The sequence below is a fragment of the Triturus cristatus genome, chromosome 2_1 (genome assembly GCF_964204655.1).
Source record: "Triturus cristatus chromosome 2_1, aTriCri1.1, whole genome shotgun sequence".
In the NCBI taxonomy this organism is placed as follows: Eukaryota; Metazoa; Chordata; class Amphibia; order Caudata; family Salamandridae; genus Triturus; species Triturus cristatus.
This window is the reverse complement of record NC_140581.1, coordinates 496,994,943-497,008,461: the sequence shown is the minus strand read 5'-3', so window position 1 is coordinate 497,008,461 and position 13,519 is coordinate 496,994,943. Positions and strand designations below refer to the sequence as shown.

At 45.7% G+C, this 13,519-nt stretch overlaps 1 protein-coding gene across 1 annotated transcript in view; it reads left to right on the top strand.

The window, feature by feature from the left end:
* The window catches only part of MCCC2 (methylcrotonyl-CoA carboxylase subunit 2), a 209,639-nt gene extending 202,098 nt beyond the window's left edge, over positions 1–7,541 (top strand). The window contains exon 17 of the mRNA XM_085632355.1: positions 7,327–7,541. Within this exon, the coding sequence (XP_085488481.1) occupies positions 7,327–7,444 (118 nt within the window). The 3' untranslated portion in view covers positions 7,445–7,541. The remainder of the gene's footprint in view (positions 1–7,326) is intronic.
* Positions 7,542–13,519: the final 5,978 nt, after the last annotated feature.

Genomic DNA, 13,519 nt, shown 5'->3' with positions numbered 1-13,519 from the left:
GGGTCTACATTGAACATGTCTGCATTCGGGTTGTCTTGGCCAGGAGCTAACGTTTGCTATTGCCTCACATCAGCAATAGCGGACTGACTTCAGAGCTAGAGGTGCCCCTTCTCGAGTTGAATGCCTCAGACATCTGGGAAAAGACACACTACAGGTTGTGTCTGAAAAACTTTCTATCTGATCAGTCGACATTAAAGTCGAGGCTATTGTATCAACTTGAGTTTGGGAAGAAGTCTGCTCCTTGCATCACTGCCTCAGTAGAGGCAAGAACGCAACAGGGTTATTTGAAAGAGTTGCTCAGACTTTCCTTGATGCACAAAATAATATGTTCACGTTCCCTGAATGAAGAAGGGGAGCGATGACTGTAATTAACCTTAAGTAGTTCCTCCTGCCCCACCCTTTTGCCCTTTTCCCACAAACAAGATAGATTTGCTAACATGGATTTTTATCTGAATTGGATTTAAAAGGTCTTTAGAAAATAATTAAAATGTGCAATATAATCCAAGGCCACTCATCACATTGGAAGCTCTGGTGCTATGTAAAGCGCTCTGATACCCGATTTGGGTCAAGTTCGCGCTATATAAAACTCTGTAATATAACAAATAAAATAAAAAATACACCTGCTTTGGTAGTCTAGAGTTTCTTCAAATGAATACGGAATGAAAAACAAAAATAAACTGGAATGAACCATACGAATCTGGCTTTGTATTCCACTATTCATTGAGCAGTATCAACAGAAGGGTTCTCCATTCGCACATCTACAGATATGCTGAATGTGCGGAATCCATGCATTCAAGCCAGTGCTTATGTTTTTGGAAGCAAGCAGCCATTGCTTGTTTCTGTTTTTGTTGTACAGGGCCAGTAAAAGCCTCCACTGCTTCCTCCCTGTGTCTTTGTGATGTCATTTCTGCTGGGGCTTCTGGGTATTGGAGCTGTTGGTCTACTGCAGTCTGTTCCTGAACACAGATCTCTTCCACTGATGCTTCCGGTGTCTGATCTCCTGTTCCTGCGCCCAGACTGCGGCAGCGATCCTCCTCCCATCCCTAGCCAGAAACCGTCCAGCCAGGCTTGAAGAAACATCGGCCCATGCTGGGCTCTTGCACCTGAATATGGCAGATTACACACTGGAGATGGATGGCCTAAAAGAGGGTCATGCTACTTGTGTTTTTCCGGCCAATGGTACTTGAATAGTTTGATTGACTTGCAGTATTTTAATAGGTTCCCGTCTGTGGTTATTGAAGTGGAAATAGTTCTAGCATTCAGAAGCGCCTGCCAGAATTACCTTCATGTGGTACCCAAAAGTTTGCAGGAATTTTTGATCATGAATTTAGAGCGCAGCGCTTTGATGCTTTGCACATTCGTATCTCACCACAGCAGGCACTTTGTGTTCCATGGGCACAGGCGGGTTTATTGGCATGCCTTGTAATATTCAGGGGCCTGTGGTCATAAAATGAAAGCAGCTACACTACACCCTACTTTAAATTGTGACATGTCCACTGGATTTAATAATCTTTACTTGATGAAGAACCAGATTTAGGTTATGAAAGAAAGCAAGTCAGCTCTGCTTCACCCGGGCAGAGGGGACCTCTTTTCCTGAGCAACCAATCAGTGGTCGTGTAGCTGCGACCAAAGTCAGGTGGAAGGTCTGTCTGGGCCTAACCATCCAGAATCCTTTCTGAATGTTCCAGAACTTACCAAGAACATATTAATATTTCCTATTACTGCATCTGTTGAAAGTCCTTAAGATTTGGAGAAACAAGAACCTCAGGCTGGCTGTCAACAGCGAGTGGTAATGGCCTCTCTCGCTAGTGGGGCCCTGGATGGGAGTTGTGTGCGCATCCACTAAACACTGCAACACTCAAAGTCCACAGCAGCTCAGTGAACTACAAAACACTGCGTGTTCAGGCAGGACATCAGGAGATGACAACATTCCCATTAAGTGTCCAGCCTCAACCTCTCGTAGGTGATATACTGTGTACCCAGTTTCCAGTGGCTCAAAATCATTTAGGTCATGACTCAAGATCAATCCGCGTTGGTAATCCATTCATCTTATCTCTGAAATGTTATTGTATTCTTTGACTAATTACCAGTGTTAATATTTTATTAGATAAATGTTGTGACTCACAAACCTTGAAGGAGATTTCAATAGCCATTGAATTATGTATGTGCTGTCCCCGTTTGTGTGGCCGTTTACTTTAAATGGAGACAACAAGATACGGGGGTGATGACATGTACGAGGCGGCGTTTGAGCAGTACCTTTGGGGCTGTTACCGGTCGCCTAATTAAAAGTATCGACTATAAATGTAAGTTTGAGGCGGGCTGAAGCCCCCACATTTGCTCATTTAGTAACATGAAAAAAACGATTCCCCCCCCCAAAAAACATAATAATGATTCTATCATTAAAGTGTGTCGAGAAGCTGTTCAATTTCTGTTTTGTTCTGTCTAATTTAGCAAATACGTTTAGGTCTTTGACATGCAAAGACGTGAATCGCATCCACTCTGCAGTGCAGGAAAAAACCCTTCGCTAGGAATATCAGCAGCCCATGGGTGCACCCTCTGTCCAGGGTTGCAGTCACAGGGCACCCACAGGCATTGAGGAACCCCCCCCCCCCCCCCCCGTCCCCGCCCCCAAGGTAAGTCTCTAGAAATGAAATAAACAGTGTCTTATATCAGAGCCGCAAACCCTGTAAACACAGCTGTTGAAGCCAGACGAGATATATTGCAGATATCAAACAATCACTTATCGACGATGGCACATTGCGTTTTTGTCCACACATTAACCCCGAGTTTGCATCAGTTTCCTTCATTTTGTGCTTCAGCTCCTGGATACAGCTGTGAGTAAAGAGCTACTTAAGAGAGTGTGTGTTCGCGAATGATGATAGGAAAGGCTTTATTTCTTTTTTATAGAATTAAATTTGTGTCATTTTGTCCAGGCCACTTTGTTAACTCTGATGGCAGAATTCGTTACAATACCAAAGGTGGAAGCGAAAGTCTTGGAACAGAAAAATCCCAAATTACTGGACTCGTGCCACGCCTTTGTAAGGAGGCAGTACCCACAAAGTAGCTTTCACTTTCAGTGTATTAATGCAATTGCCCCACAGCTGTGCGGTCACCTTAGAGCATCAGCTGTGGTTGCAATACAGGTGGGAGTGTGCCAGTTTGGTTAAGGGCTGATAACATATGCTGTGTAAAACATTTCTGATGACCGGTTCTGAGGCACGTCTTTGTTAGGCTCTGTCCAGGACCTACGGTAAGCAAGTTGGCAGGATTTGTTTTTGATCCCTGAGGTCGCAAGGACCACTTAGCAGCACTGTTAAATAGCAAATTGCTATTCTTCCCCGCTGACCAGTAATACCAGCGCCTTGGTCTGTGATGGAGTCGCCTTCCAAGCATCCTCTATTGTCTGGAGTAGTTTGGTCGCGCAGTCCATGTCAGGCTGAAATGAGGTGACGCGAAGATCGAGGCTGGATGCAATATAACATGGTTATCACCCTTGCAATAGAGATGTATTGTCAAGCCAGAGGTATTTTATAAAACGGCCAGAACTTTATCAGCACCTTAAGAATACACATATGTATGTTCAGGACAAATTAGTAGCAAGTAATACAAATCACAAAATGTAACCTCACAAAATATAGCCATTATTACAATGAAGCAACACTTTGTAACTCATTTACAATCCAAATGTATTTTTTTCGACCAATGTTGCAACTACTGTGCTATTTAAATAATTCTATTTGAAAACAGAGTATTGCAAACCTCCCACCATCAACACAGTGTGACGCCTGATACCCAGTTTGTGACCCCAAGCAAACAGTGTTTAGGACAGTTACAATAGAGAATATTATAACAATTACGACAAAAATGATCCAGGACTCTTCACACAGTGGTTCTTAACCTTTGACTTATGTGGGCTCCGACGTAATCATTTCTGGAGTTCAGAGACCCCCCCCCATTGATTCATTATTTGGACCCGGAGACCCCCACTCAGTCATTATTGGTATCCAGGGACCACGGCATAAGCAATTTCAATGACTTCAACGGCAAAAAAATACACAAAAATGCAGAAACAAGCATTTCACAAACAAATATGAAAAAAATACATTATTAATGGGAAGGTTGGAGCTTTTCTAAATTCCGTTGAGCCCACCCATCTTCTATACAATATTCTTTGCGATACACTTGCACTGCACCCACAAATCATCTGAGGATATCAACATAATTTGTAGCCCTCAATTTAAAGTCCTTCACAAATACAGAACGTTTTAAAAAAAATAATTTGACATTTTACTGCTCTTATTTGTGTTCAGGTCAGTAATCTGTTGATATTTAATTTTATGAGCAGCCGGGGACCCTCCGAGGTCTCCAAACCACAGGTTAAGAACCACTCCTCTAACACATTAAAATGGAATTTCTCCCTGTGTTAAAGAGGTGTTCGTCCAGGAAGACTGGTTTCAGGTTATTGTTTGTTTGGCCTCTGATATAGGATCTCTCATGATCTCGAAGTGCGGACAACGCTGTGCTAATGGCTTTATCAGGATGAAAAGCTCATGGTATTGAAGGAAGCCACATATAGGGAAGGAAAAATGAGGTGCAAGCCCACGGAAACAACAAGACTAATACAAAGGCTGTGGTAGACATTCATCATGGCGTAGGATCCTACTATCAAGCAAGACAGCCAGGACCTGGGCTTCTGCACAGCAGGACAGTGTCTGGAAATCCACAGTCTCAATACAATTCTCCAGGCGCCCAAGCATTGAGGGTAATAGACCTGTTCTCAGTGCCTCCATTGACAGATTGTAGTATGTACTGCTGAAGGACATGGTGAGGGAGGGAAGGTCCATATAGGTGAATCAGCAAACATAGGCAAAGGAGGGAACATGCTAACAGACAGTCGCGACCCAGCTCACCTCCTCTTGTGGATTAATTTTCAGCAGCCCTTACTGGTCTCTGAGGGCTAGAGAGGGCTTCAAGATGCTCTGGGTCAGCATCTCTGCATTCTGTCAGGTGGCTGGGGGCATCCACGCAGGCATTCCCAGTTGGAAGGGAGGCCAGCAGAACATCATCAGGGTATCCGGTTTAGTCGTGTGCGTGAGGAAACAGCCAGTCTGCAGTTCCATAGTCAGGAAGCACTGCTGCATGTAGCACATAGTCCTGTCTTTTGTCTCCGTGGGCATCATCCATCTTGCACTCCGCTTTAAATCAAAAAGATTTTTGTGAACAATTTTGAGCATCCGTAATGGCAAGGGCACCAAAGGTGACCTCGAGCATTCTACTGTTTGCACTTGTAGCAAGGTTCATTATTGCAAATGCAATCCAGGTAATGTTTACAAACAGTTATCTTAATTAGGAAATATATGCAAATGGTTCTTCACAAGACTAATTTTACACTGGCCCGGTAGGCATCACTCGCTGGGTGCAGCTACTACATCCCAAAATTGGAGAATGCTGCCATCAGACAGGTCCTATGTCAAAGTAGTTAAGGGGGAGGAGGAGTTCTTTTGGCTCAAGGGCCAATCAAACAAGGGCAAACGAAAGATACTCAAGTGACGGGATGGTACATCTGGTAAGGTCAGCTGAGGACTTTCTTCCGGACATAATTGCAATTAACCAGGAACTCATATTCTGGTCAGTGATTCCAGGACCTTCAGCCTGGGCCATCAGTCAATCTGAAAACACAAAGAGAATGACCTGCTTAGTACCAACAGGCAGAGAGATTGTGCTGAGCAGGTTTACCGGCGCAGTGGGCCTTTTGATGAATGTGTGACTACAAAGACACTGTCCCTCTCTCTGTTCAAGAAGCCGATATCCCCTATAACCTAGGGTCATTCTCCTTGTACGTTTCAGGTATGACTCACCTGGGCACATTAGTATTTTCTTATTTTTTCACTGATTTTCCTCCTTTCTAAGTAAGCAGGCGAATAGGCCCCCTAGTGGAAGTTAGGGACCCTTGGCCCTGGGGAATTCCTCAGACCCTGTGTGCTTCTAAGATGGTCAGAAACATGTGGTCCGTGTTCCTTATGGCAGTGTGAGTCATCGCTCTCATATTACCCCTGCCAGTTTTTAACCCTACCTAATGTACCCACTAATACAGGCAAATAGCTGGCATACATTCATTTATTTTTAATTCACTGACCTGGATCCCTTTATTGTCCAGTAGGTTTTACCTAAGAACTCCCTCCTGCACGAGTCCAACAGGAGGTTGAGTCGGCCCTGGAGGTACTGTCCTTCCAGGGTGGGGAGAGGTTGCCGATGATGAAGCATGACACAGCTTTGTGTGTGAGACTTCCTCTTCCATAAGGATGGCCTTCCCTCCCTTCAGCACTCACGTAGCAGTGTATTCCACCTGCAGCTGCCGCGCTTCTTGTGGTACTGATGTAATGGAGCCAGACTCTTTCTAAAACTAGCCAAGGAAAGCAGCGGGCATGCAGGCTTTCATCGCTGGCTTTCACAAACGACAAGAATGGCCCAATTCTCAACCGTTTCTCGTCAAATTGAACCTGGAGTCGTTGGTCTTGGCCTTTAACTCTGACTGACTGGGCTATGGAATGCTCACTAAAAAGTGTTAACTTTTTGAGTTAGTGAAGAGCATTGATCTAATTTATGAAAGCCAATGATTGCCAGTTGATCCAAGCTGCTAATTATCATCTTTTTGTGATCAGCATTTACTACTTAAAGTCAAACCTAGCTCGAGGGACTCCTTTTGGCTGCAGGTTCAGGTCACAAATAGAAACAAACGGCAGACTTACACCAAGCCCTTCAAGCTGCAGTGAAGGGGCGGCTCCTGGTCCGCTTTGGTTCTCCTCCATACGGTGGGGCAGTCGATCAACTCGAACCCTGCCTAATGTTTGGAACTGGCTGTCAGTAGACGCTGCGCCTCTGAAGTTTTTCTTGCAATGATAATTTCTTCATATTCACATTTTCTCCAAATGATACAATGCACTATTGTATTTCTTATGTGTATTTAACTATTAGCTGAGAAAAGTAGATTGAATTTGATTGTTGGCCGTTTACCATAAACATGTGTGCTGCATATCAAACATATGTGACATCATGTACACGTAACACTGAACACCTGCTTTGGAGGTTTAATAGGTTTAACTATAGTACATGCTGTGCTCCAAACCACGAAAGATGACGCTGAGGCAGACACTACAGCAGTCCCTCTTCTGCCAGTTCAGCTCCAGGTATTTTCGGCTGTGGGTACAGACAGTTGTTGGTTACTCTCATTTTAATAAAGCCAGCACATGGTAATGAAGAAGACTGAAAAACTGCAAACGTGACCGTGTTTATTTGTGGATGATTTATTGCATCTTCCATCCGCAGGTTGTGGGACGACGGCATCATTGACCCTGCGGACACCAGGCTGGTGCTGGGCCTGAGTCTAAGTGCCGCACTGAACGCGCCCACACAGAGGACACAATTTGGAGTCTTCCGGATGTGATGGTGCAAATGGTGAAATGTGGTGATGGACAATATAAAATCATAGTTTTCAAAACTGAATAATGTTATAAATTTATGTGAATTAAAGCTTTTTAAAAAAACAGTGTTCATGTGGGCCATGTTTTCATCATACTGTTGAGATGTAACATGAACATAAAACACGTTTGATTGGTTTTCGTCACATCCAGTTTAGTGGCTAGATCCTTGCAGTTGGCTTTTTATGTCAGTTTTGGCACATTTGTTATCTGGCGTTATTTGTGGACACTCGAGAGCAGTCCTTGCTTGTAGCATTATAACAATGTTTGTTAAATTATATGTTCGAGGCATATGAGCTGCAGATTACACACTTTTGCATAGATCGCCATCTGGTGTTGGGCCCGGATGTTTGCAGTTTGTTTTTCCTCTAGGAAAGTCTTTGGAAGTCACGAGGTCGGTGACTCCTCCCTTGGTTCGTATTGCGCATGGGCTTCGGCTCCATCCTCCGATTGTTTTTTTCCGCCATCGGGCTCGGATGTAATACTTCTCGCTCCGGTTCCGAACATTCCAGTTCGACGATCGAAGCGGAATCCTCGCTCTCCGCTGTATTGTTTAGATACTGATCTCCTCAATCACCTTCTTCTTCGACAAACCCTAGATTCCAGTCATCGACGGCGGCCTTCGGGCCTATCCAGGCTTCGGTCCCAGATGATGGAAAGAACTCCATTCAAGAAGTGCCCTCGATGTAGGTCCAAATTCCCCCACACCGATCTTCATGAGGTGTGCAACCTCTGCCTCTCCCCTGAACACGAGGCTCGAGACTGTCCTGCCTGCAAGTCTTTTAGATCCAAAAAGACTATTCGAGACCGACGGGCCAGACGGAAAATGTCGCACTCCTCGACTTCCGTTCCAGTCGACATCTTCGGGGACGACGTTGAAGCTCCGGGACAACAGCACACCGAAGAGGACCTAGTCAGTGCTTCCGAAGCCGACGACTCGGATGTGAAGGACAGATACAACAGAGCGCATTATGATGAGCTAGAAACCATCATGCACCATCTCCCAGAAAAATATAAAAATAGGGCCAATGAATTAATTCAAGAGGGTAAAACCATAACTAATACCTCTATACGCTGTGCCTTGGACGCAGCAGACACAGCCTCCAGGGCCATTAACACTAGTGTCCTCCTCCGTCGACACGCTTGGCTCAGAGTTTCAGGCTTTAAACCTGAGGTACAAGCCTCCATACTAAACCATCCATTTGATCAGGAACATTTATTTGGTCCAACGATAGATGAGGCCCTCGAGAAGATGAAGAAAGACACGGATACGGCAAAGTCTATGGGAGCCCTACAGTCACACCCTCCTAGGCACTCCTTTCGCCGCTCTTCCATTCGAGGCACGGGCGGAGGCTGCTCCTCAGATAGCGCGTCCACGTCCTACAAATCCCCTCCTCAGTCCACCTTCACAAAAGGTTATCAAAGAGGCGGATATAGAGGCAATAACAATAAAGGCAGAGGCAAAACATATACCACCCGCTCTGCCACACCGCCTACCCAATGACTTTCCCCTGCTCCCTCCAGACCATCCCACTCCGGTCAGGGGCAGACTACAAAATTTCCTTCACGTCTGGGAGTCCATCACATCAGACAAATGGGTGACCCAAATTATTCGTTCAGGGTACTGCCTAGAACTCACATCTACCCCCCCCAACATTCCACCCAGGCAACGCCCAATGTCACAAGAACATTCCACGTTACTAAAACAGGAGGTAATCTCCCTCCTACAAAAACACGCAATAGAACAGGTCCCCCACGATCAGGAAAATGTAGGGGTCTACTCCCTATAATTTCTGATACCAAAAAGAGACGAGACTCTACGACCTATCTTAGATCTACGGCCTCTAAACACATACATACATTCTGACCATTTTCACATGGTAACACTTCAGCAGGTACTTCCGCTCCTCTCCCAGAATGACTTTCTCACCACACTGGACTTGAAAGACGCATACTTTCACATTCCGGTGCACCATGCCCACAGAAAGTACCTCAGATTCATAGTGGACGGGCAACACTACCAGTTCAAAGTGCTCCCATTCGGGGTCACAACAGCACCACGGGTATTCACCAAGTGCCTAGCGGTAGTGGCGGCACATCTCAGACGACAGCACATTCACATCTTCCCGTATCTGGACGACTGACTCATAAAAGCCGCGTCCTACAACCAATGTGTACACCACACCGCCACTACAATCCAACTACTTCACCAACTAGGCTTCACGGTGAACCACCAAAAGTCCCAGCTAACACCATCCCACATAAAGCAATACCTCGGTACCACCATAGACACCTCAAAAGCCATAGCCTACCCCAATCCGGCCAGGATTGCAAGCATTCAGGCTTTGCGTCAAAAATTCATACTTCAACACTCCCTCCCAGCAAGAGTGTTTATGCAACTGATAGGGATGATGGCCTCTTGCATTTTCATAGTGCCTCATGCAAGACTCCAGATGCGTCCACTCCAAGAGTGCTTAGCGCGCCAATGGAACCAGGCCCAGGGGCAACTGACAGATCTGGTGTTGGTAGACGGTCGCACCCATCGCTCTCTGCAGTGGTGGAACACCACAAATCTTTCCAGAGGTCGACCGTTCCTGGACCCGGTTCCACAAATAATCCTAACAGACGCTTCGCTCTCCGGCTGGGGAGCTCATCTACTACACCTCACAGTGCAGGGCACATGGACGCCGCAACAAAAGTTACTCCACATCAATCATCTGGAGTTACTGGCAATCTTTCTAGCCCTAAAATCCTTTCACACACAGATTTTAGGCAAGGCAGTCCTTATCCGCACAGACAACATGACCGCCATGTACTACATCCAAAAACAAGGTGGCACACACTCTCCACAGCTCTCTCAACTAGCACAGAGCATATGGAGATGGGCAATTCCACACAAGATCTTTCTCCTAGCCCAGCATGTCCCAGGAGTCCAACACCATGCCAGATCTGCTCAGCAGACAGACGCAGCAGATCCACAAGTGGGAACTTCACCCGTTCTTTCAGATGTGGGGGCATCCACAGATAGACCTATTCGCCCCCCACGAAAACAAAAAATGCCCAAACTTCGCCACCAGATACCCACACCCATTGTCCAAAGGCAATGCGATATGGATGAACTGGTCAGGCAAATTTGCGTACGCTTTTCCACCTCTTCCACTAATTCCATTAGTGGTGCGAAAGCTACAACAGCACTCCCTCACACTCATTCTAGTAGCTCCAACATGGGCCAGACAACTGTGGTACACCACGCTGCTGGAACTCTCGGTAGTGCCACACCAAAAGTTACACCTCTCACCATGCCTCCTAACCCAGAACCATGGAGAGATCAGACACCCGGACCCAGCTCAGCTCAACCTTGTGATCTGGCTCCTGAGATCCTAGAATTCGGATACCTTAATCTTCCCCCTGACTGTATGAACATCATCAGAGAAGCTAGGCGCCCTACTACTAGAGGCTGCTACGCGGCAAAGTGGAAAAGATTTGTTGTTTATTGCCATAACAACACAATCAACCCTCTAGACGTTTCTATACAGCACATCATATGCTACTTACTCCATCTACAAAGGTGTAACCTAGCATATACATCCATCCGGCTACACCTCGCAGCAATTGCCGCTTACTTACAAAACAGACAGCACCTATCACTTTTCAGAGTGCCTGCCATTAAAGCGTTCATGGAAGGCCTCAAACGAATAATTCCCCCCAGAGTACCACCCTCACCTGTGTGGAACTTAAACATAGTTCTCACAAGGCTAATGGGACCGCCTTTCGAACCTTTGCATAAATGTGAACTGCAATTTCTCACCTGGAAAACAGCTTTCCTTGTAGCCATCACCTCCCTTAGAAGGGTCAGTGAAATACAAGCACTTACTATACAAGAACCTTTTCTCCAAATGCACCCGAACAAGGTTGTCCTCCGTACCAACCCAAAATTCCTACCCAAAGTCATCTCACCCTTTCATCTAAACCAATCGGTAGAATTACCGTTTTTTTTCTCGCAACCTCAAACTGTTGCAGAAAGGGCTCTACACACACTGGATGTTAAAAGGGCCTTGCTTTACTACATCCAGAGAACACAACCTTTCAGAAAGACAAAGCAACTGTTTGTCTCTTTCTCTCCACCTCATAAAGGCAGCCCCATCTCTAAATCAGGGATAGCTAGGTGGATTGTAAAATGCATACAGATTTGCTACCACAAAGCAAAACGCACGCTATCTGTTCCCCCTAAAGCCCACTCTACAAGAAAGATAGGAGCTTCTATGGCTTTTCTAGGGAACATCCCATTAGATGATATCTGCAAGGCTGCTACATGGTCAACACTGCACACTTTCACTAAACATTACTGTGCAGATGTGCAAATCAAGCAACAAGCTAGTGTGGGCCAGGCTGTACTAAAAACACTATTTCAAACCACTGCAACAGATACTGGTGGTCGCCACTAAGGTTGGGAACTGCTATATAGTCTATGCAAAAGTGTGTAATCTGCAGCTCATATGCCTCGAACGGAATATGCTACTTACCAGTATGCATCTGTTCTTGGCATGTAGAGCTGCAGATCTACACATGCCCACCCGGCTACCTGTATCTGTTCCAGTCTATCTTATTTAGATACAACACACATGGGTTTCTTCACTGTTATTACTACGCTCCATCTTTCCCTGTTGGCGAAAAACAATCTGAGGATGGAGCCGAAGCCCATGCGCAATACAAACCAAGGGAGGAGTCACCGACCTCGTGACTTCCAAAGACTTTCCAAGAGGAAAAACAAACTGCAAACATCCGGGCCCAACACCAGATGGCGATCTATGCAAAAGTGTGTAGATCTGCAGCTCTACATGCCAAGAACAGATGCATACTGGTAAGTAGCATATTCCTTACACGTGATTTTAGCAGCGTAAGCGTTTCTTATCAGCTTAGGCTAGATGGCTACATGAATAGCCTTTTACTAAAGGACAAATGTATATGCTTATCATTTTTGTCTGTCAGTTGTTGGTGCATTTTTTCTCTCCTGTGTCTGTACTGTCACTTCCTGTAATCACTGTTCATGTTTTTGTGCTTGCACTTTCCAGTTATGCAGTTTGTGTGCTTTCACTTCTTGCGATCGCATCTCTAGCTTTTTGTGTTGTACTGTTAGTTTTTGTAATACGTCTCTGTTATCATTTTTTGCATTTGTATTTTCAGTTTTTGGATAGTAGGGGTGGTCTCCTTATATTATTGGGGCACATTGCAGCAGGTCAATGCCTACATCATTGTTCCTTTTAGATAAGGGCCTTGTCCTTGAAACAGACCGAGAGAAGAGAGCATGACAGAAAGGAGTAAGTCGGCTTAACTACGCTGCAGTAAATATGAACAACAAGATTGCACTGCAAAAATGGTGCCAACTATTGAATCCAGCTCTGGGCATAGAGGTCCTCAGTGCCAGCATCCTTCAGACTCGCTTAAAGCTCTCAAGGTGCCCACATGCTAGACAGGGGGTGGCTCCGTAATGGTGGAGGAGCGTTGCCCCACTGCCAGCAGATAATAAATAAAACGATAATAAAACATTGTTATTATTGTTTTATGTATCTGTCTGCGCTGCTTATGTGGGAGTGGGAGGGGCCGGGCCATGACAGGTCGAAGTAGTGTGCACTTATAAGTGCGCATGCCAGTTTGGCCGGCCGTCTTAGACCGGCACCTGCCAAAACGACATGCGCACTTATGTCTCTCCAACCCAGCTGTGTTCCACAGCCGAGTTGACGAAATGTTGGCACTGCCTGAGCTGCAAATGAGGCCCCTTAGACCAGTCCTGGCACTGCTCTCAAGATATGAGCGCAGCATCTAAATTGGGTGGGGAACCTGTGCTTTCAGGCCCATCCACTTCCGAAGGAGCAGAAGAGCAGGAGCAACAAGGCAGCCAGCAGTGGGAGCGGAGCAACAGGTAAGTGATTTTTCTTTTTTTATTTCCCTCCCCCTCCGCGCCACCCTACCAGTTTCAGCAGCAGCAGCCTCTGATGCTAGAGCAAGTGGTTTTATTCCATCCTGGTGATAATTGTGAAGCA